This window comes from Arvicanthis niloticus, chromosome 11, assembly GCF_011762505.2.
Source record: "Arvicanthis niloticus isolate mArvNil1 chromosome 11, mArvNil1.pat.X, whole genome shotgun sequence".
In the NCBI taxonomy this organism is placed as follows: domain Eukaryota; kingdom Metazoa; phylum Chordata; class Mammalia; order Rodentia; family Muridae; genus Arvicanthis; species Arvicanthis niloticus.
Window position 1 is genome coordinate 34,478,382 of NC_047668.1, and position 23,634 is coordinate 34,502,015.

The 23,634-nt window shown below is 37.9% G+C and overlaps 1 protein-coding gene and 1 non-coding gene across 2 annotated transcripts in view; both read right to left on the reverse strand.

The window, feature by feature from the left end:
• The window catches only part of Cog5 (component of oligomeric golgi complex 5), a 288,970-nt gene that overhangs the window by 49,671 nt on the left and 215,665 nt on the right, over positions 1–23,634 (reverse strand). The window contains exons 15-16 of the mRNA XM_034514294.2: positions 7,011–7,121; positions 6,172–6,234 (exon numbers count right to left, since the gene is read on the reverse strand). Of these exons, the coding sequence (XP_034370185.1) occupies positions 6,172–6,234; positions 7,011–7,121 (174 nt within the window). The remainder of the gene's footprint in view (positions 1–6,171; positions 6,235–7,010; positions 7,122–23,634) is intronic.
• LOC117717448 (U6 spliceosomal RNA) lies at positions 7,800–7,906 on the reverse strand. The gene has a single exon (XR_004607929.1). It is a non-coding gene; the product is annotated as a U6 spliceosomal RNA (small nuclear RNA).

Genomic DNA, 23,634 nt, shown 5'->3' on the forward strand with positions numbered 1-23,634 from the left:
AGCATGTGATTAGCATGTGTAAGGTCCTATGTTCACACTCTAGGAACAGAGGTAAAGGGAAGGAGGGAGGGAGGGAGGGAGGGAGGGAGGGAGGGAAGAAAGAAGAAAGGGAAAAGAAAAACAAGAACTGAGATCTGTCACATGGCCAGCTGCAGGTATGACAGTATACACTTTGAGTATGACAAAATTAATTTCCTATTAAAGCAAAATCATCAATAATCCCAGAAGAAATATGTAAAAATATATCACAAAGTTGTGGGTCAAGCCTCAAGGAGACAGGGGCCAGCCCTAAAATGACCCAGACTCCAGAATTCTGAGGGATATCCTCAGTGAGATTAAAAACAAACAAAAAAATTAAAAATAAAGTTTTCAGCAGCCAGTAAAGGTACAAAAACAAATAGAAAATTTAAATAACAACAACCAAAAGTACTATCTGAAGCTTAAAAGGAGTGAACAGCTTCAACAGAAAAACTGAATGACAGAAGAGAGAGCTGGTGAATCAGTGATGCATTCAATGGAAATCATCTAGAGAGAAAAAGGACAACTAACCAACCAGTCTTCTGAAGCAGGTCTAGAATCCTGTAAGAAAATAATGAGGCACAAAATCAATTTAGAGGAGAAGAGAACCCCACAGTCACCCAAGCCATGAAAAGCATCCATTTACAGATTTAGGGAGAGCAGCTACCTAAGTGGAATAATTCTGAAGAGACACCTGCCTAGGTATATCCAAACCAATGGTCCAGGAGAGCTTCAGAGTGGTGCTGGGAAAGAGGAAAGTCACACACTAGGAATCAAGATAAAGACTGAAGACATCTCATTAGAAAACAGGAGGACAGAAAACAATGCAACAGTGTATTTAAAGAGCTAAAAGAAAACATATCCTAATTTTAGTAAAACTATTCTTCAAGACAAACTACAATAAAAATATTTCTGAAAAAAAAAAAAAAAAACAAAAAAAAAAAACAACAAAAACCCACCAAAAACCAACCAACCAAAAAAAAAAAAAAAATAAATAAATAAATAAATAAACCTTCCCAAAAAGGAAGTTTGTTGCTCTAACATTGAATTGACTCTGCCCCAGCAGATTTCAACTGCGGACTTCTCCAAGGCTGCTTACAGCAGGCCACCCCAGGTGTTCCTTCAGAATCTGTATCCTGAAGGCCTCCAAAGATGTCAGTAGCCTGTCCTTTGACTATCATTCTTGTTTTCTTGCCCCAATTTCAGCGAGAAGCAACTATAAAAGAGATTATATGGCTCCTTAACTAGCAACAAAAAAGGCTGAAATGTTAGGTTTCAGACCCAGGACAAAAGGCCGAGAGGCCAATTAACACGTCAAAGCTGATGACATTCTCCAGGTTCTCCAAGAATCCTTCAGTTTCTACCTGTTAAATGATCCTCCTGGCTGGTGGTTTGTGTGTGTGTGTGTGTGTGTGTGTGTGTGTGTGTGTGTCTGTCTGTCTGTCTGTCTGTCTGTCTGTCTGTCTGTCTGTGTGTGGTGGTGGTGGTAGTGGTGGGAGGTGTATCATTACCTTCTCCAGTCCAGGGACTGGTCATTTCAGGGCTGGCCTCTGTCTCCTTGAGGCTTGATCCCTTCCCCCAGCTTCTTTGATCCCTATATAACCCAGCTTCAGTGAAACAACAGAACTTTAAAAACAAACAAACAGTCATCCAGAATAAGACAGAAATAAGGAAAGCTAAAAGAAAAACAAGCACTAAACAATGTACCAATTAAAGCCTAGGCAATAATTACATTGATAACTAAATACTCCACAAAGGCAGAGATTACTAACATAGACAAAAGAACAAGACTCAGCTATATACTGTTTGCAAGAGATGCACTTCAAAAGTACACAGAGGCATTCAATGCAAATGTTTATAGAAAACACACCATGCAAACATTAGCATACACAGACTAGGTTATTGTTAGCTAACAAAGAATGCAAAACAATAAGCTAAAGAGGGATATTTTGTAACAGCCAAAGTGTCAGTTCATTAAAGAATAGTGATAAATATATTCATAATAGACTTAACAACACAGCCATAAACACTTCCGAACTGGAGGACACAAGGATTGATAGAATTAAAGAAAGACTAAGAAAGGTATATCCTTGGAGGATTTGACTCTATCTCAGCAATTGATAGGACATATACAAAATGTCAGTAGACATGTTAAGAATGTCTTAACACTTGTTATTTAACTTGACTAATGATCTGATAGTACAATCAAGAGATTAGGAATTATTATCATGTACATAGTTAATTTATAAATAAACCGCATTCCAAGCTAGAAAAACCACACTGTTCCCATCTAAAATACAAATATACACAGTCATGTAAAACACAAGTCAGAAAACAAGGCTAATTAAATTTCTAAGAACATGCAGCACCACAAGCCTATTTGCTGACAACAGTTAAGTTAGAAATCAGTAAAATACATATGACAACAAAAACCTGGAGATTTAAAAAAGCTTCTAAAAAATTCACGATTGAAAGAAGAAATCACAAATGAAATTTCAAAATACTTGAGGCAGAATGAAGATGAAAGTACAAATGATCAAAACAGTGGAGCTTCAAAGGAAGCTGCATATTAGTTTAAGTGTTTATTTTGGCTGTTACAAGATAAAAACAAAACAAGTCAAAGACAGAATGTGAGGGCTGGGGAGATGGTCTGTGGTTAAAACATCTTCCACAAAGAACAAGGACTTGAGTTTGCATCTCCAGTATCTATGGAAAGCTTGCTATGTAGCCTAGGTCTGTAAATCCAGTGCTAGGTGTAGGGATGGGGCCAGAGACAGGAGGATCACTGGGCTTCACTGGCTAGCTGGCCTAGCCAATGGATGAGCTTTAGGTTCAAGGAGAGATTCTGTCTTAAAAATAAAGTAGAGAGACTGGAGCAATGGCTCAATGATTAAGAACATTAGTTGCTCGTCCAGAGAACCTGGGTTTGATTCCCAGCACCCACATGGCAGCTCACACCTTTCTCTAACTCCAGTTCTAGGGGATCTGACATGATCTTCTGGGTTCTGTGGGCAATTCATGGCTTTGTTGTTGTTGTTGTTGTTGTTATTTAAAAGACAACAAAGTTTATAGAATTCTGAACAGATAACTATAACAAAAGCCTTCTAAACTCATTTATTGAGACCAGTATTAAACTGGTAAAAGAATAAGGTATTGGTGAGGGAGATTATATACCACTGTCTCTTAACAAAATCAAATAAACCAGACACAGGAATATATGACAAGGGTAATACATCAAGACAGGGGTCTGCAGGAGATTTAGAGTAAGTTACTGTAATGTATCATAACAGAATCAATGGGAGAAAACTGCACTGACTAGAATTGTTTAAGAAAATAACAGTACCATTGCTAATTTAAAATTTTCAGAAAATTAGAAATAGACAATTTGTTTAATTTGGCAAAGGTCATCTATGATAAACTTTAAATTAGCATTATTACATTATGAACCTTATAGCTACTACTATATTTAAATAATAAGATATGAATAATTTCATTTATGTCAGGAGCCAATTAGTGGAGCTCACTAGCTCAGTTCTATTTATGACGAGTGGTCAAAGCCAGAGAAATAGAATGTGGAGAAACAGCACGATTACCAAAAAGTAAGAAATAAAACTGCAGGTTAAAATAACCAATGAAACTTTTACAGCCGGGTGAATTTTCCACTTAGGACAAGCAGAAACAGGGGAACAGAAAGCATTTTGGGAAATGCCATTATATTAAAGATAGGTATGAATAAATAATTACCAAAGGATACAGAAGGAGATCATGGTTACCCCCACATGCTCTCTACAAACCAGCAATGTCTGTAATACATTTTAAAAGAATGTTCCTAAAATAGCCATGATTATAAAAATATCAGAGCCTCAACAATCTGGAATATTCCCTGAGAGAACATCAAACCCACAGAATAAAAGAGATGTGACGCATTCCCATATATAACTCCAGCAACACTGTCACTATCTGCAAAGAGACAAACTCACCAAAAATGGACCAGAATAACTGTGCCAGCATGATTAAATGCCATGTATCACATGGTTGTTAGAATGAAATGGCTCTGTGTTTATTGAAACATGTTAGCTAGCTCTCATGAGAAGACAGGGCAATGTGGAGCACAGAGATGATGACCATCTGCTCGTTACTGCCATCCAAGAATTGCAGTGCCTTCAGGTTTGTCATACTGGTCCAATTTTATAGTATGATAACCAATAATTTTGAAAACTTTTACTAAAAACAACTATTTCACTATGGCAGCTTCCATGTTTAGTAATAAGAGGAGCACAGTGGGAGAAAAGAGGACAGATAAATATGCAAGTGTCTCCTCTCATCCTCAACACATCAGACCTCTGCACACCACACATAAACACATGTCATCAGATCTCTGCACACATAAACACATGTCATCAGATCTCTGCACACATAAACACATGTCATCAGATCTCTGTACACATAAACACAGGTTATCAGATCTCTGCACACATAAACACATGTCATCAGATCTCTGTACACATAAACACAGGTCATCAGATTCTGCACACATAAACACAGGTCATCAGACCTCTGTACACATAAATATCAGATCTCTGCACATATAAACACAGGTCATCAGATCTCTGCACATATAAAACACAGGTCATCAGATCTCTGCACACATAAACACATAACATCAGATCTCTGCACACATAAACACATAACATCAGATCTCTCTGCACACATAAACACATGTCATCAGACCTCTGCACACATGAATATATGTCATTGTCTTATTACTTGTTTGGCACCAGCCCAGAACTTACAGACAAAATTTTGTTTCCAAATCTCCACTTTGCTTTAAGATCTGTGACATACTCCCCCAATGTCTGGTCTTCCCTCAGCTCCTCTCTGGATGCATTTTTCCTAGTGTTTATTTGCAGGCCTACATCTCCCCATCATCTTTTAAACTCTGTCTTTATAATCTAAATAAAATGTAAGTTTACATTTGTTACCTCCTCCTGGGTGCACTGTAACATTTTATAAATCGGGTAATAAAGACAAGGAGCTGAGATGCGGTGCACAGGTTGTTTGGTTTAAGTGTCTCTGTTAATAGGGCATCAATCAGTAATTATGAGGTAATGAATGAGTTACAGTGGCAAGATACAGTACATACAAGTCTTCTGGCCAGTAAGATCTGTTATTTATTAGGCTTATGAGGGTCAGAGTTTTTTTTTTGTTTGTTTGTTTCTAATACAAAATGGGTATAATACACACCACATAACTTAAGGTTGTACTATTTAAGCACACGCCTGTGCATATGTCTGACAAACAGTGGTACTAAATGAAGGATATCTATTACTGTCATATGAATGTTTAATTTGGCTTAAAGAGTTATCTGCTGTAAGTACTTTAAAGCCTCTGAATCTCACACACAAAAAATCGTGTTTCTTAAACTTCTTAAAAGATAGGAATGGTGGCACACACCTTTAGTCCCTGCAAGGGAAGGCAGTTCAAAGTTGAGTGAGTTCAAAGCCAACCAGATCTACAAAATGATTTCCAGGCCAGCCAGAGCCACACCATCACAAAACAGACACAAACAAACCCCCACTTCCTGAGTATTTGAAAAGAGGTATATATGTTAAAATGAGAATATATCCTAATTTTACATTTTCCTACAGATGTATTTTTGAATTAGGATTTCTAAACCTTGGCATTTTGGACTCATCTAGGTTGTGGGGTGACTGCCCTTACATTACAAAGTGCTGAGTGAAGGCCTCCATTTACTAGATGTCTGTAGCATTCCACCTTGAGTTATGACCACCCCAAATGCCTCCAACATTGTCAATTGCTGAAAAACCACTGCTTTAGGATGTTAGTAAGATCTGCTACAAGACGCAGGAAACAGTACAAAAGCTCCTGCCTCTGCATACTACAGTTGTTTAAAGTCAAACACAATCTACAGAGAACAAATGAGCCCACTGTTAAGTTCTAAAAAATATGAACACATATGTATCTCTTCTCCAGAATATTTAATTAACAATGAACAACTTTGGGCATATATAGATTGTTCTGAATTATTCTGAAAACAATCTTCTATTTAGCCAAAAAAAAAAAAAAAAAAAAAAAAAAAAAAAAGTTCAAACCACTTTGCTATAGAAAGAGCCAAGGATTCCATGTCCGTACCTGTAGAGCTGACATTATAGTTTGCTCAGCTGCTGCTGGGAATGAGCCCTGACTGGCAACCACCTACAACAGAGTTTTGATATAGTTATAATCTTGCTTAAGTCATTTATTTTTGTAGACACTAATTTTGACTATAAAAACTTCCCAGAAGATAATTAGCTTATTATTATGGCTTTATAGTAATAATATCTCATACCTGCATTAAAACTAATTTACTGAAAACTACTTTAATATATAAAACAGGCATTTAACAGTGGAAGCATTAGGTATTCAATTTTACTGATAAGATAAAGGTCAGAAGAGGGCCATATTTACTTATTTCCTTAAAAACATTCATTTTTCTTTAGGCTGACTATTATTTTCACAAATATTTAAAATACTAAGATCAGATGTTTCCATTTCTACAAATCAATATAAGTATTAATAAAGACAGGCTAACTAGAACTATCCGAGCAGCCCCTGGTGCCTTAGAGAAATGATGGAAGGAAACGGAATGTGCAGTCTCAAAGGTTTCTTGCCATTTTAATTCTCTGAAACCTTCCTGCCAATTCTTGAGAATATCTCTTTCATTTAAAGTATGAAATATATACTTCAGAAGTCCAAGCTGATAGAAGAACTTTTAAAAATTATCCATAGTATAATGCAGCACTTGAAAATTCATGTAAAGACCACACTTTGATTTTTGGTTCTGTTGTTGAATAAATCATGCTAAGTCACGCAGGCCGGCCTCCCAATGCTTCTGGCTTAAACTCCAGAGTGCTACCATTATGTGGCTTAGAGGCTCAGTTCCCTTCAGGCCTTCTCAATACTTATTTTTGTAAAATAAAGATAAAGGTCACCTTTGTTACTGACTGGTGCAGCTTAAACAGTGAGTTCACCACACCCACATTTCTCTTCTGTCCTTCAGTGAGAGGTCCAATCACCTGGCTTGCATCTCCTTGAGTAGAGAGCTGAAAGAATTCAACATACAAAGAGATTACCAAGATGACAGCTTATATCATTTGTTTGTTTTTTGTTTGTTTGTTTAACCAGGAGATAGTGCATATCTTGCTGACAAAGAGAATGTTAAATGAGAATATTTAGGTCACATTAAATATATCTTTGAGCTTCAGGCACAAGAAATGTCTATAGAGAAAACACATCACCGTGTAACTCCAGTTGGTCTTCCTAAGACCAGCTCAATACTTCATGGCAATGGGCTGTTGAGTCACGTGTGCCCCAATTCCCCTTGTGCCCTGTCATCTGATACATCATCATAGTGACCTAAATAACACTGCAACTGGCAATATGCTTTGTTGAATGCAAACACTAAAATAAGTAATAACTTTAAAAGCAAAGAAAGGAAAAACCCTTTGTGTATACTCCAAAGCTATCTTAGTATTCTAAGAAAGTGAATAGAGGAAAGACTATTGTATTCATCATCCTATTTTCAATAGTCTTTTTAAAAGAAATTGTCCATGACTGAATTATGTGTGCATGAGCAATAAGAAGTAAAATTAAGAACTTCCATTTCTTCATCTTTACTTCTTTTTTTTCTTATAAAAACATTTAATTGGGGCTGGCTTACAGGTTCAGAGATTCAGTACATTATCATAAAGGTGGGAGCATGGCAGCATCCAGGTAGGCATGAAAATATGGAACACTTCATGAATTCGCATGTCATCTTTGCACAGGGGCCATGCTAATCTTCTCTGTATCATTCCAATTTTAGTACATGTGGTGCAGAAGTGAGCACTCATCTTCACTTCCTAAGTATATGGTTTTAGGAAAAAGAACATGGACTTCCTTATTACATTAATCTGTATCAGTTACAGTTTAGATTTAAGAAAAAGACCCACATATCAGCTATTTTCATGATGATGCTATTACAGCCTAATTCTCTGTAACATTATTACCCAAAGGCAAACCTGAGCAGGACATTACATAGCTCACTTCATAGCTTGAGATCAATTCTCAAGCACATGGAACACTGGCTTGTGACAACATGTCCTGCTGCTCTATAGCCCAAGTGAACCATGGGAAAAAGAACTACTACTTTATCTTTCTCCTTTCTTTTGATAAGTATTCATAAATGTATATTCTCAAAATTAAATTCAACCTCTACTTTTTCAATAAAAATTTATAATAAAATAGAGCATTAATTTTTATAAAAGAGATTACTAGTTTGTTAAAGCTGTAACCTATCACACTGGTTATGAAGTCAGCCTAAGAACTCTTGACACCAAGTTAAGGAATTCAATTTCTTTTGTTCAATTACAGGAAGAACAGATTCCTAATCTGAAATCAAGTTATGTTTCCAAAGTTGTCAAATGTGTTTAAGTACGTTGAATGAGAAAGAAATCCCTTTTCCCTCTACAGTAACCATGTCAAAATCATCATCACTCAGAAGAGCTGACAAACGCAACGTAACCGACAATGTGGAGAACTGACTCAAGCTGACGTCTTGCGGGAGAGGACTCTGAGGTGCCCATGGGGATTTGGTACTAGGAAGGTAATCCTCGAGCAGAAGGGCAACAGCAAACACGGGGGCAAGAGCCCATGCTTCATGTTATTCTCACTCTACTGGACATTTACGCCACAAGCTTCAGGGCACAATGACACATGCTTGTAGTTGCAGTTACCAAGGATGCTGAGGAAGGCTTCAGTCTAGGCGTCCAAGGTCCCCAGAACTTGGTTAAAAATGGAAAAGTTTTTTTTGTTTTTTTTTTTTTTTTTAAATCTCATCTCTCTTTGTAATCTCAAAATATTTTTGAAGAATAAAGGAATGGAAAAGATAGGAAATTTTATTTCAATGTAGTTGTTTGATACTTAACTAGGAGAAAAATTTACTGCTAGAAAGCTGTGGAACTCGTTTTATTATTGTGGGTTGATCCTGTTGTAAAGTTTTGTAACTACAGAAGCCCACGTCACATCCACTAAGAAGCTATACATAATCACAAATATTGGTCTGAAGAAAATGAATGCTCAAAACTGCTCTTGGGAGTATAAGATATTATAGCCAACCTTGAAAATATTCCAGGAGTTTGTCAAAAGCAAATATGAATTTAACTTAGTAACCTGGTAATTAAAGCCCCATTTTATACAAAAGAAATTATAATACATATTCACTTAGATGTAATGTACACAAAATCAAATGTTCATAGCAATGTCATTCATGATAGCCTAAAAATAAAACAATCAAATGTCATCCAACTTATAAAGTGAATATGAACACAGTCAACATTACTTGACAATTAACATGGAACCAAGTTCTAATACATGGTATATCATGAAAGAATCTCTAAAACATTGTAAGTGCAGGAAGCCAGTCACGAGAGGTCATACAATAAATTATTATATTTATATGCACTATCTAGAGTAGGGAACTCCACAGAAGTGAAAGATTAGTAGTTGCAGTGACCTGGGGTAAAAACATGACATTTACTATGAGGTGAGGCTGGCTGTGGATTACCTGAAACCTACCAAGCTGGGTACTGGGCTTGCTGAGTCAGACGCCCTAAAGCGCTTCTGGTTTTTGGTTTTGTTTTGTTTCTTTTATAAAGGACAGAATTCCAGATTTTCTGTCTAGGTTATCTGACTGATGCTCTGACACTCTGGTTGAGCCTCAGTTAAGGAAATTGCCAAGTTCAACACAGTTACAAAGGAAAAGGAAAGTATAGTCATGGGAGCAAAATAAAGATAGATTATCTGTATGAAAAACAAGGAATAAAAATAAAAAGCACTAACGCGGAACTAGTTTTGAGGAAGGGGAAACTGGATATGCTTGTCCTGACCTCTCTGTGATAGGCAGCCCTGGTCATATCAGCTAGTGGTCCCTGCATCTCACCAACACTGCCTCTGTCACTCAGTTTGAGAAACAATACAAAAAAATACAATACAAAAAAAAAAACAAAAAAAAAAAACAATACAAAAAAAAACAGTACAAGGAACACCATGTGGCCTGTCCCTACACTTACGTAGTTTGTTAAACATGGCTCCATTTGTGCCTTCTCTCCTTTTTGTTCCCTCACACACATACATAGATAACTGTTTTCTTAATCACACATAGATTATTAACAGGTTGATAATCTGTTTTCTGAATCACACATACATTATGGTTCTTTACCCCAAAATCTATTAGGATGTATCTTTCTTAAAATGGGACATTCTCTTACAAAACTATAACTCTGTGATCAACTTTGAACATTTACATTGATAATATGCTTTTATTTGGGATCCATCGAATCTCAAGGGGTTCTGGTTCCTTTTAATGGGAAGCGGGATTAGAGGCCAAGACTAAGCATTCTCACTGCTGCTGACTGACCCCTGTAATCACTTAGTTACTGAAACAGACAAGTCTTTGATTCCCTGGACCTCCACTCCCCTCAGACCTCATCTTCCAGTGTAACTTGTCTACAGTTTTTGTGGTTACATGGTTTATCTTGCTGTTACAACTGAGTACCTTATTCTAGAAGATGGTCTTAGGCACCCTACTCTCACTTTCTAGCTTTCCTGTTGCTCTGACAGCAATTTTAGGATTTTTAAGGACTGCCCAATTCTACTACATTTCATTCAATCTTACAGGTGTCACTGACCCTCATATTTTTTTATTTCCACACTTTCTGTCTTAGATTCCATAAAGTTATGACATCCATGTACCTGACTTCAAATTGGGCCTGGGTTGTCTATCAATTTTATACACAAGGGGGAAGAAAGTCTAGGATGAAAAGATTCATGCAGAGGGAGATGGCATTCTTGGTTAACACCCTGATGTCAGAAGGTAAACCAACTCCATGGACCACACTCTAAATCTAAGACTCAAACTACAGTGCAGACAGCTTAGTTACATATTCTACACCTTCTCAGAGCCAGGTAGGACTGTTCAAACCCCAGCCCTCTGTCCTTAATCTCCAAAACTTCAGTTCTCCTTACTCCTGCTCAGCTGCATCCAGGAGCAATCAGAGACATTGTATCCCACAATGCTGCCCATTCCCCTAGATAATATCTTATTAAAAATTGTTCAATATCTGTCATCATCCCAGTCATTTCATGAGTGCACAGAAACCATCCTTTATCTTAATTACAAAGGGCCCAAGTTGTGCCCTGTTTCTGCTGTATTTCTATTGCATCCCTTTCCAATGGGTAACTCTCTCAAGCATTGTAGCAGCTTTCCTTTCTAGAAAATCTCAAAAGTTGTTCACACTCTTACCATTCACTTTCTGACCCTCCTCCTTTAACCTCCCCATCTACCAAGACAAGCCCTATCAAAATCACAACAGACCTGCACATCAACCAAGCCAGCCGTGGTTCTTACCTGACTCTAACCAGCAGCCTGACACAGCTGACCAGACTCCTCTTCCAACACTTCCCTAGCTGCCTTATGAACACCACTACGTCCATCATCCCTGTGAACGTCTCTTGTCCTCTCTGGGCTAGGCATTCATAGGTCACTTCTCTTTACTGGTTTATCGTCCTTATTGCCCAATTTCTAATCCCTTCTTCTCCTGAGCTGACGGCTCTAAATGCACCAAATCCAACAGCACTGACATGTAAGTTAGGTTATTCTTTCTTGTGAGGAGCTGTCTTATGCGTTGTAGGATGGCTTGGCAGAACCCTTAACTTCCAATAACTAGACACTAGCTCCCCCAACTGAAAAATAACAATTTAAGACATCTACAGATATTGGAAAATGTCCTGGGAGAAGGGAAAAGAAAACAGAAAATCCTCTTTGGCTGAGGACCAAGGAAGTGTACTGAAGATCCTGTCTTGCCTTCTCATGAGTTCTCCAGATGTACTTATTCAACTCAATAATTTCTCAACCTATTTGCTACTTCAAATTTAATATGCCCAAAGCAAAACTATTGATTCTCATCTTCTTGAATCTTCTATTCTTCCTTTAAAAAAGAAAAAAAGACCTTAGCAAATGGCATGCCTCACTGTGAGCACCCTGGGCTAGTAACCCTGGGATTGTTTTTTACTCTATCATTTTTCATGTTTAATTTCTTGTTAACTACCTCATACCAGTTCCATGCTTTTACCACTGAGGATTAAGGGTGCCTTAGCATTTACAATGGTTTATTTTATATGTGTGCCTGTGTGCTCGTAAGTGTGTATGTGAACCATGTGCATGCATGAGCCTGTGACATGAGAGGAGTTGTCACATCTCTGGAACTTGAGTTTCATATGGCTGTGAGCCACCACTGGGGTAAACAGGAACCGAGCCCAGGTCCTCTGCAAGGGCAGTAAGTGCTCCTAACTAAGACAATTCCCTCTTAGTGCTGGTACCTAAGTGTCCTATCCTCTCCCCTTCTGTCTTCATTTTATTCCTTCCCTCCTGATCCTTTCTTTTCCCCCTTCTTTTCGTTCTTTTCCCTACCTGCTCTCGTTTGACACTAGCCCTCATTCTTTAGCCCTGGCTGGCCTAGAACTCACTATTTACCACAGACTGGCTTTCAAACTTAATGCAATACTCTTCTTGCCTCTTGAATGTTAAGATTACAGGCATAAGCCACCACATTTAACAACAGTAGTATTTCAAGGTAGATTCAGAGTTAACAAAAATACAATACAAACTTAAAATTAATAGTAATATTTGTGTACTATGTAAATGTACTTAGTTTGTCTGATACTCAACATAAACATTTATAGTTTTCCCCATGGGCTAGCTCTTATTTTGATTTAATTTAATCAATAATTTCTTTCAATGCTTTTATCTGGAATCATTAGTTATATTCTATATTCATGAAGATTTATATCATCTGTATAGTTTTAACATAGCATTTTAGCTTTCTGATAAAAATGCTGCATAAGAAAAAGTGAGGACATATTTTCTCCATGACAAACTGATTAATAAGTAAATGACTTGGCAAACCCAGTCCAGCACTGGCCAGTTTGCATATTTACATCATGCCCACAGAGCAATACAAATACGTTCAATGATCTGAAATCTATGAATAGGAGCTGCACAGCATATCCTTGACATGTAAGTCCAGGAGCCCTCTCATAAAGAAGAGCCAGCATAAGGACTTATGTTTCAATGCAGCATAAGGACATCCCCTCCCAGTGCTTTGTAATCATGCAAATTAAAGAGGCATTGGGAACCCACAGGGATGTAAAGGGTTTTCAGATATGAACATACTTTGGCTCTAAGTTAGGCTCTGTTTAGAGACACCATAGAAAAAAATTCCTTAGAGCATTCCAGAGGGAATGTGTCACAGAGAGCCTTTACTGCCATTATTTGATGTTCCTGAAAAGCTAAAACCTATGTTCTTTTTTCTAAGATTTTTTTTTTGTGATCACAAGCAAATATTTAAAGATGTTTAAGGAAATGCACAATGAATTCCATACATTGCTAGCCTTGATTCCACAGTTAATATTCACAATACTCATTGTATGTTCTATATCACTCTATTCCTTAATCCATTTTATCTTTTCTTTGGAGGAGAGCTTCAAGGCAGGGTTTCTCTGTATAATAGCTCTGGCTATTCTGGAACTCTCCTTGTAGACGAGGCTGGCCCTAAACTCACAGAGATCCACCTGCCTCCCGCTCCTGAGTGTTGGGATTAAAGGCTGGGTCACCATCTTCAATCTATTTCATGATCTTATTTTATTTTTAAATTATTTAAACATTTTTCACTGCAGTTATTCATGTACATGTTACATAAGAACATTTTAATATATTTTTATTAATTATTTAAGAATTTCAAATATATTTGTTTTGATCCTATTCACTACCTGACTCATCCCCAATCTTTTCCAACTCCAAGCCTTTTTTAGGGCTGCTTATATGTTTGTAGGTGTGCAGCCCTTCACTGGAGTGTGAGCATCTGCCCAGAGGTCATGTCACATAGGTCTTTTCATACAGTACATCCTGCACCCTGAGTACTCACCATGTCCCTCTGCCCTCTGAGTGCTATAGCCTGCATCATCTCAAAATCAACTGAGGTATCAGAACTCTTGTTTCCTTGAACTTCGCCTCAGCTTACTTGGCTAACTTCATATCTGTATATAGTTTTTATTATTATTAGTTTGTTCATTTGTTTCTTGAGACAGGGTCTCTTTATATAGTCCTGCCTTTATATAGTCCTTACATATTAAAACTCAATATGTAAGCCAAACTGGCCTTGAACTCAGAGCCCTGTCTGCCTCTGCCTCCTGAGTGCTGGCATTAAAAGTGTGGGCCACCATCCTTTCACCTTTAATATGTATAAAAACAAGGTTTCTCTCATTCTACAAAATGTCCTTGGTATTTACACATGGTATTTTTTTCATTGCCTTTGCTACCCATTGTATGAATTTTTCAATTTGTTTTATCCATTCTATTGTTCTTAGTTGTCTGCAATATACTTAGGAGTGAAAAGAACTGTCTATGATACTTGCTAGTTGAATGACTTGTAATTTGAACTTCTTTAGCTGTAACATAAGAACTAATAAAAAAGATTAAAGCAAAGCACACTGTATAAACTGAAAACACCTCTGAGATAAGTATTAGTATTTTTAAACTCTAGTTATTCTTTTGTCTTTTACTTGATTCTTTTCTTCTGTGAAGGTGATTATGTTCAGAAGTTTAAAAATGACTATGCTTATCACATAAATGCCTCTAACCTGTAGGCCTCCCCTGACCAAGAAAAAATAACTTCCAAGAATGTTGGGATCTGGTCTTATACAAACCATGTGCTTTCACTTGCTCTTACAAAGCAGCTTGCTTGCCCTTGACTGCCTGTGGGTAGATGTGTGCTTGACTGTATGCAGGTGGGATGTGTGCCCAAATGCATGAAGGCAGGAAGTACACAGCTTTGTGGGTTTGCCCTTATTTTTTTTTTATTGGATATTTTATTTACATTTCATATGCTATCCCCTTTCCCCACCCCCCCCCACCAAAACCCCTATCCCATGCCCCCTTTTTCTTTTTGCTTTTCTACACTTTTTAAAAATGTTAGTCAAAGGCTTTATAAGTTTGGTAATGCTCAATCAGAAGTGTAACCTAATACCCAGTCTAGATATATCAACTATCTTTGACTGGTGAAGACACATGAGCAACTGCCTCCATATGCCCCCTCTCTTTCTCTCTTTTTCTCTCTCTCATCACCTAGCTTCTCCTCTCCTTCTTCTCCTCCTCTTCTTACTCCTTCTCTTCCTCTCGGTACCCCTCTCACTTTAGCTCCTCCTACATATCACCCTTCCTGTTAAAATAAAACTTTTCTCTCAAAATATAATTAGAGCATAATTATGCCAATTTGTACCAGTGAGGTACAAGATAATAATACCCAGCCCATCATTTTGTTGACTAACCAGAACCTCTGTCATCTCTCCTAACTAAAACACTTAGTTCTGTTTTTTTCTTGGCTTTAGAATGAATGTCAGCTGAAAACCATCCACTCAAATCTTTTCTCTCAAAGTAAGTAGCCAGGATTGGCTATGAGACTATAAGTTTTCAACCCCGTCAGAAATCCAGAATGACTGAGTTAACTGAAATTATGGGAAGCACAAAGCATAGCTTCTAAAACTTAGCCAATTTATAGATACCGCTGAACATCTGGACACTCCCTCTACTACAAAATGTTGGAGCATCTGATCTTCAGCCTTCTGGCCCAGGATCATCTGACAGACCTAGTGATACAGAATTATTAAGGGTTGATTACTCTGTCTAGGCAGATATAATCAGTCAACTATTCTTCAAGAGTGTCCTTTTCTGGACAGTAATTTGTCTGTAGATGAAAAGAGGCAATTCTTGCCTAGTGGCTATCACACCACAACTGGAGTAACTCCAAAGATGCTCAATTTCTTCTTAGAATCCAATACAGGAAGCTGTCATGAGCAGACAGGTCTCTAATCAAAATGAACATTAATACATAAATGTTTGTAACGTCAAGCACCTTAAGAAATGCTCAACATCCTTAGTCATCAGGGAAATGCAAATCAAAACAACCCTGAGATACCACCTCACACCAGTCAGAATGGCTAAGATCAAAAATTCAGGTGATAGTAGATGCTGGCGAGGATGTGGAGAAAGAGGAACACTCCTCCATTGTTGGTGGGGTTGCAAGCTGGTACAACCACTCTGGAAGTCAGTCTGGCGGTTCCTCAGAAAATTGGACATAGCACTACCTGAGGACCCAGCTATCCCACTCCTGGGCATATACCCAGAAGATGCTGCAACATATAACAAGGACATATGCTCCACTATGTTCATAGCAGCCTTATTTATAATAGCCAGAAGCTGGAAAGAACCCAGATGTCCTTCAACAGAGGAATGGATACAAAAAATGTGGTACATTTATACAATGGGTTTGCCCTTATAAACCCCTAACTAATGTAATCTGGAGCTCCAACTTAAGGGTGATTTTTCAAACAGTCCTGGCACCAGTATTTAATAATGCCTTTAGTTGTTAAATTCTATTCATGTTCATGGTGAATCTCTTTGCAACCCCAGACACACTGCACTCCTATTATTAATCCTCTTGCTTATGGCTTGTCTCCAGATAGGCTGGAAACTGAAGAGACAGATTAGGATTTACATATTGGGGCCAAGCTCAGGGGAAGTTGTCTGAAGGTACCAAGTAGGGCACCTCTCTGTGGGATGTGATAAAAAAGCATCTTGCACAGAGCCCCTCTACTTTAGAGTTTTCCACTCATCTTCAGTGACTTTAACACTTATTGTCTTCAGTCATTTCTTGTATTTGCATTCCTTAAAGTTCACTTTAGGAGTTTACAAATGAATTATAAATAATGTCATGAAGAAGAGACTTTTCACATATCTAGTCAGTGACCTGAAAGCCACTAGAGTCATGGTTGCCATTTTAAATCAGTCATTTAAGCTGACTAAACTGTACAAAGTTGCACAAACACAGCACTAAAGTAGGAACAATAATAAATTCAACATACTAAAGTATGAGAATGTATACATGAACAATCATATTATACCACACTATGTCTGAAAAGTCATTAGAAACCAAAAGAATTGTGTTTGAGTTTTAGACATCTGTTTCTCTGTCTAGCACACAGACATACAAGCAAATCTAAAAGCTAAATGAATCTGTAAATAATTCCTAGGCACAAGAAAAAAGTAATATTCCTCTTTAAACTATGCAAAAAATGCTTTTCTGGGCTTGAATCTCAACATTTGTGCAGTAGGAGTGGCACACGAAGTTTGGATCTGGGAAACAACTGCTGAGCCCAGATCTTCACAGGAAGCTACAGTGGAGGCGCAGGACACTCTGTCCTTGTTAATTTGTGAATGAAATGCCCACAAGCTCCCCAAACACCCCTAAAGACAAAATCAAAGCAAAAACTGGCAATCAAGGGAAGGACAGATCAAAGTTTCTAGACAGAAAGTGTGCTGTGGGGATCACTAAAGCTGACTCAGAAAAGTATCTAAAAGGAACCAAAACAACAACAAAAACTCATTATAGAATCCAAAGTATAAAAGAGTAATTTCCTTTCTAGATTTCATTGATATACCAATTAGCTCTATATACCATGTGTTCCCATTAATGCTATGGGAATGTCAAGACTACAGGGCAACTTTTTATGTGTGTATTTTGTTCAAAAACCTTCATTGTTTTTTTTCTTTTTTTTTTTTTTAAGATTTATTTATTTATTTTATGTGTATGAGTGCTCGGTCTTCATGCACTCCAGAACAGGGAATCATGTGGTTGCTGGGAATTGAACTTAGAACTTCTGGAAGGGCAGCTAGTGCTCTAAACCACTGAGCCATCTCTCCAGCCCTTCAAAATCTTTTAAACTATTTTTCTATATACACATGAAAACATACAAGATAAATTCTGTACTAGAATTTCATAGGGGAGAAAAATGTGGCAGACACCCCAACCTACAGTGCTACCCTGGATAAAAAAGGGCAAATATTATACATTCAACTCAGACATCATTAATAAGACCATTGGAATAAGAGCTGACGAACACTGCCTTATATGTACCCTTATTGTTCTGGAAGCGATGAGTCTGGTTTTCTAATTACCAAGGTAAGTTTTAGCTGAGCAGTCCCCTAGGTACCATAGTTGCTTCGTATTTATGTTCATGTGTCAAATGCTTTCATTACAGTTTACCCAGCACACATTTAAGACAAAATACTTTACTCTAACATGCTATTTGTCCAACTGAGACTCATGTCAAAATTAATCATGTATAAGGGACATTTATTATTACTGATGAGCTTTTTAGATGACTCTCAGATTGTCATGCCTGCCTCCAAAGTACACAAAAGACATCAGGACAGAAATCATGGTCCTCTCACGTCCTGTTAACAGGAATCCAGGAAGTGACTATGTCTATAGACTCATCAGACAAAATCTACCTCTGGTGTACATTCTATGTTGAGAACCGCATTAGCCCCACGTTCGGGCACCAAAAAATGTCACGGCCTGAGCAAAATGTTGAGGCCCCGCGTTTGGCGGCCACTGTATCCCGGCCCAAGCTGCCACTCCGGTCCGCGAGTCCGTGTTCAGCAAGAGAGAGAGTGAGGACGGACTCGAAGAATGGAGACCAGACAGAGTGTGATTCAATCCCGTTTATTCTTCAGTCTCTCTTCCTAGTCCAAGTCCCAAGTCTAGCTGTACTCTCTAAAGAGTCTCCCTAAAGAGTATATATCTCTGCCGTCTGCCTCTGCCTTTTATATGTCTCACCTCTAAGCCATGCCTCTAAGTTACACCTTTAATCATGCTCTTAGGTCTTGTCTCTAAATCTGATCTCTAGGTCACACTCTTAAGTCACACACCTTTAATCTCACACACCCAAGGAAAGTCCTGGGTATCTAAAACAAGATGTTATCAGAGTGTGCTCAGCTGTTGTAGGCTATTGTAATACAAGTCTCATGTCAGGGTATATGGCTCAAGATGGCTGCAAGGCTGATAGCTGCTTTCTGCTAAAAGTCGGCCCCCAACAATTCTATCTACATTTTCTGACTTATGGCACAATAACCTCAAATGCAGTCAATGATTCTTCCAAATATTTAGTAGATCAAGGAACCTAAGAGGAAATACTTTAGTCACTGCTCTATTCCTGTGAAAAGACTTCATGACTAAGACAGCTCTTATAAAAAGAAAACATTTAATTGGAGGCTTGCTTTTCATTTCGAGAGTTAATCCATCATGATAATGATGAGAAAGAGACAGGCAGGGCCTGGAGCAGTAGCTGAAAGCTTTATATACTGATCTTCAGGCAGAAAGAGAGAAAAAGATAAAGACAGAGACAGAGAGAAACATACACTGGGCCTGGGGTGGCATTTTGAAACATCAAAGCCCAATCCCAGTGACACACTTCTTCCAACAAGGCCAAACCTTCAAATACTTGCGTTCATCAACTGTAGACTAAGTATACAAACAAATGAGTCTGTGAGAGCCATTTTCATTCAAACTACATATTCCTCTAAAAGAAATGTATACTAACAAAAGAATGTAGAAAAATCAAGGACATAAAAAAACTCCTTGATGCTTAAAAATGGGACCAGACAGGTAGGTTAAGCAATTCACATGCTAGAAAAAGAATATTAAGAGATGCTTTGTTATACATTATGTAAAAACAGGACAGATTTGTCTATGTAGTAGTCTCAGGAAAGGAGCAGACAGAGTAAAGTCAGACCTGTCAGAAATGAAACACTGTACCAAGAGGAACTTTGTAATGTACTGATAACCAGGACCATGGCATGCATCCATCACCTACTAGGGCTACCTGCTGAATATGCTTACACACAGTTACACCAGAAAAGACCATATGCCATAAAAACTGGAAGGATATAGCCTATCTCAAAGGCTTCAGTCAACAGAAGAAATTAAACTGATTGGTTACGGTTTACTTGCCCAAAAAGAATTTTTAAAATTAATTTCTTGTAGGAAGTCAATCTATGACATAGATGAAAACAAATTTTGAAATTTACTTTTATTGTGCATGTATATTGTGTGTCTATGCCTTGGTTCATGTGTAGAGGTTAGTGGATAACTTTCAGGATTGGGTACTTGCCTTTGATCATGGGATCCAGGGATGGAAAGTAGGCTTGCATAGAAGCATTTGTAGCTGCTGGGCCATCTCATTGGTCCAATAATTGCCTTTTACTTAAGATCCTATATTAAGTGCTGTCCACACAGATTACAGCACACACACTTAAGACTATAAGAGTTATAACTATACACCACTTATATTAATGTCATCTTTCCTGTGAGTATATAAATTATATATCCTCACAAACTATAAAATATTCCTAAATGGTAAGTATAATTTATACCAGATTAAAACTTATATTTTATTTATTTTTTTATCTGTTTTTGCAGATGTACAGCAAAGGACAAGTCCACTAATTTACACAGAAATTCCTCATTTGTTGGCACATTGGCCTACCTAAATTTCCATGGTAAAAATGACTAATCTGTTTTAGGGCTAAACCCACTAGAAACATTAAAGGACATCACCCTACCACCTATGTCCCAGTTCTCTAGATTCATGGGTGGATGTAGGACATTACCTTGAGGTGGTGTCTGTCAGTGAGGCTGCAGATTCTCACTGGCCTGCCACTGTCCCACTTGCAGCACAAGTGACTCACTGCTGGCTGGCTGTGGACATGGCTGCTTGCCCTGTCATTCATCTCCCAGCTGTCTGTGGCTTAGGAAATAGGAAAGTTTGTATTTCCTTGGGTTTTTCCTTTTAAATTTCAGGGATTTTGAGAATTCTGCCCTTATTCTAAGAGGCAAGCCTTCTCTTCCTTTGATGTTTTTGGTATTTTCCAAGTGGTAGGACATGTCTGAGCTCATTGCATGCTTTTCAGTTGTTTTGGACATCACTTTTTGAGACATTCTGAAATTAAGTCTAGCAGTTTATAGGGTATTTTCTTTGCTTTTTAAAAATCTTTTTTTTCCTTAAGATTTATTTATTTTATTTTACATATATGAACCACCATGTGGTTGCTGGGAATTGAACTCCTGACCTCTAGAAGAGCAGCCAGTGCTCTTAACCTTGAGCCATCTCTTCATCACCTCACCGGATTTTTTTTCCTACTCTTGGTCTTTATCTATTGTCTAGATGCTGAATTTATCCAGCACTTTATTACTACTTGATCAAAGTGTTACCATACCGCTATTTAAAGAAACAAGTACAGTGATCCGCAATCATAGAACAGATCCAACAGCAATGCTACAATCTGACATTAGACTAAACCGTCACATTAATGTGTTATCAAAGATAATAGCTTGAGACAGTTCATCTTTGGATAGTTAAAACTAAACAAAAAGAGTTAGAAACAGAATCAGGTCTTACTTCTGTATAGAGATGAGCAAGAACAGTATACATGAACAAAGTACAGCTGCTCTGTATACACCTCAGCACCCGGTGCCAAGAGTTGGTCCCTCCCCACTCTCCTTAGCCACCTTGTGCTGTCATGCTGGGTGAGTAGCAAACACAGTCTGCTATGAATGGACTATTTAATCAAACACAGGAGCCTCCCAAAGAACTTGAGCTTCATTTTTGCTTCAAAGGGTCCTAAGTGGTTGAATCTGAGATGGAATTCTTACCTACTCATGACTAGTAACTGGCTCCCAAATGCTGGCTCTGTTAAATTTAGTCACAAGTCTGCGTTTAAGAGCTGAAGTGTTTGGGGCTGGAGAGATGGCTCAGCTGTTAAGAGTACTAGCTGCTCTTCCAGAGGTCCTGAGTTCAATTCCCAGCAATCACATGGTGGCTCACAACCATCTGTAATGGGAACTGATGCTCTCTTCTGGTGGTTCTGAAGAGAGCAACAGTGTACTTGCACACAATACATACATACATACATACATACACACACACACACACACACACACACACACACACACACACACATATATATATACATACATAAATCTTAAAACGAAGCCAAGGTGTTCATCATCATAAATATTTATCTTTCCCTGTTTCCCATGTTGACTACAACTGGTTTTAGCATTTTCTGACTTACAAAGGTCTCTAAAATACAGCATTAGCCTAGGAATTAGTAGATTTAGTAAGCAGTCTTACTTGCATGTTAAATGAAAACAGAAGCACGTGCTGCCTGACGCTTTTCCATCCCCACACTGCCCCTTGGCAACTGAACTCTGGAAAATGGGGCATAGGGTACAAAGGGAAAGCGTGCTCATTTTTTTCACCCTTGCTGTCCTGTTAGTGGCATTCTGAGTCAGTATGTACAATTTCTACTAGAGGACAAGGTATTTCTTCTGCTAGTTTATAATCCAGCTCCTTCATTTTCAGTATTTTCATGAGTATTTACTTTCTGGGGGGTACACAAGTGACAAAGTAAGGGGATCTGAATCCCTCATGGCTCAAAACTCTTAGTCATTCTACCATGAGTTAAAGCAGGATACAAACAACAGAAAGCACATGAACTCATGGAAACTGAACAACCTAATACACACACACACACACACACACACACACACACACACACACAAAATAGGTCAAGACAGAAATTAGCAATGAAATAAAAATTCTACATTGAATGAAAATGAAAACCCAAATAGCCATAATGAAGGCACTTCTAAGAGGCAAGTTCAGAGCACTAAGGACCTATGTGAAAACAACTGAAAAGATGTCATATTAGTAACTTAACAACTCACCTGAAAGCTCTAGAACAAAAAGAGGAAATTATTCCAAAACAAGGAGCAGACAGCAAGAAATAAACTCAGGGCTAAAAATCAACAAAATAGAATAACAACAAAATAAAAAAAAAAAAAATCAATGAAACAAAAAGTTGGTTCTTTGAGAAAATCATTAAGATTGACAAACACAGTCTACAGAGAGAGTTCTAGGACAGCCAAGGTTATGCAGAGAAACCCTGTCTTAGAAACAAACAAACAAACAAAAAAAAGATTGACAAACACTTATCCAAATTATCCAAGAGGAGCAGAGAAAAGATCCTAAGTAACACAATTAGAGATGAAAAAGGGGACATAACAGATACCAAGGAAACCCAGAGATTCATAAGGACATACTTTAAAACCCTGTACTCTACCAAATTCAAATATCGAAAAGAAATGGGTATTTTTCTCTATACATTCACAGCTAGCTTTAGTGTAGAATTATAGCAGACTTTCACAGAGAGTTCATGCGAATGCTCAGTAAGCAGAACAAATCACCTTATGCTGACTGCAAACTCTTCCTCCTTAGACCCTTGTTCTGAGCACGTTTATCTGTCGACACAACCCATTCTGTAGAAAAGGGCACAAGTACTTTGTTAAGGAATTGTACTTTGCAATGGAGTTTTCATGTAGTGCCCAAAGCTTTGTTCTGACAACTATCACAGGGAAATGGTTTTTGTTTTTTTCAAAATCTTAGTGTATTTAAATGTGTAAAAAAATAAACCACTTGGTGTCTATCTCCAGAAGTTTGGTTTAGAGCTGGCTGGCTAAGACAAGTTGACCTGAGTCATATTCTCAAGTCACCAGGATCACTTTACTGCCAGCCATGACACTTGCAGAGACCCCCGAATCACTGGGCAAACAAGAGGGC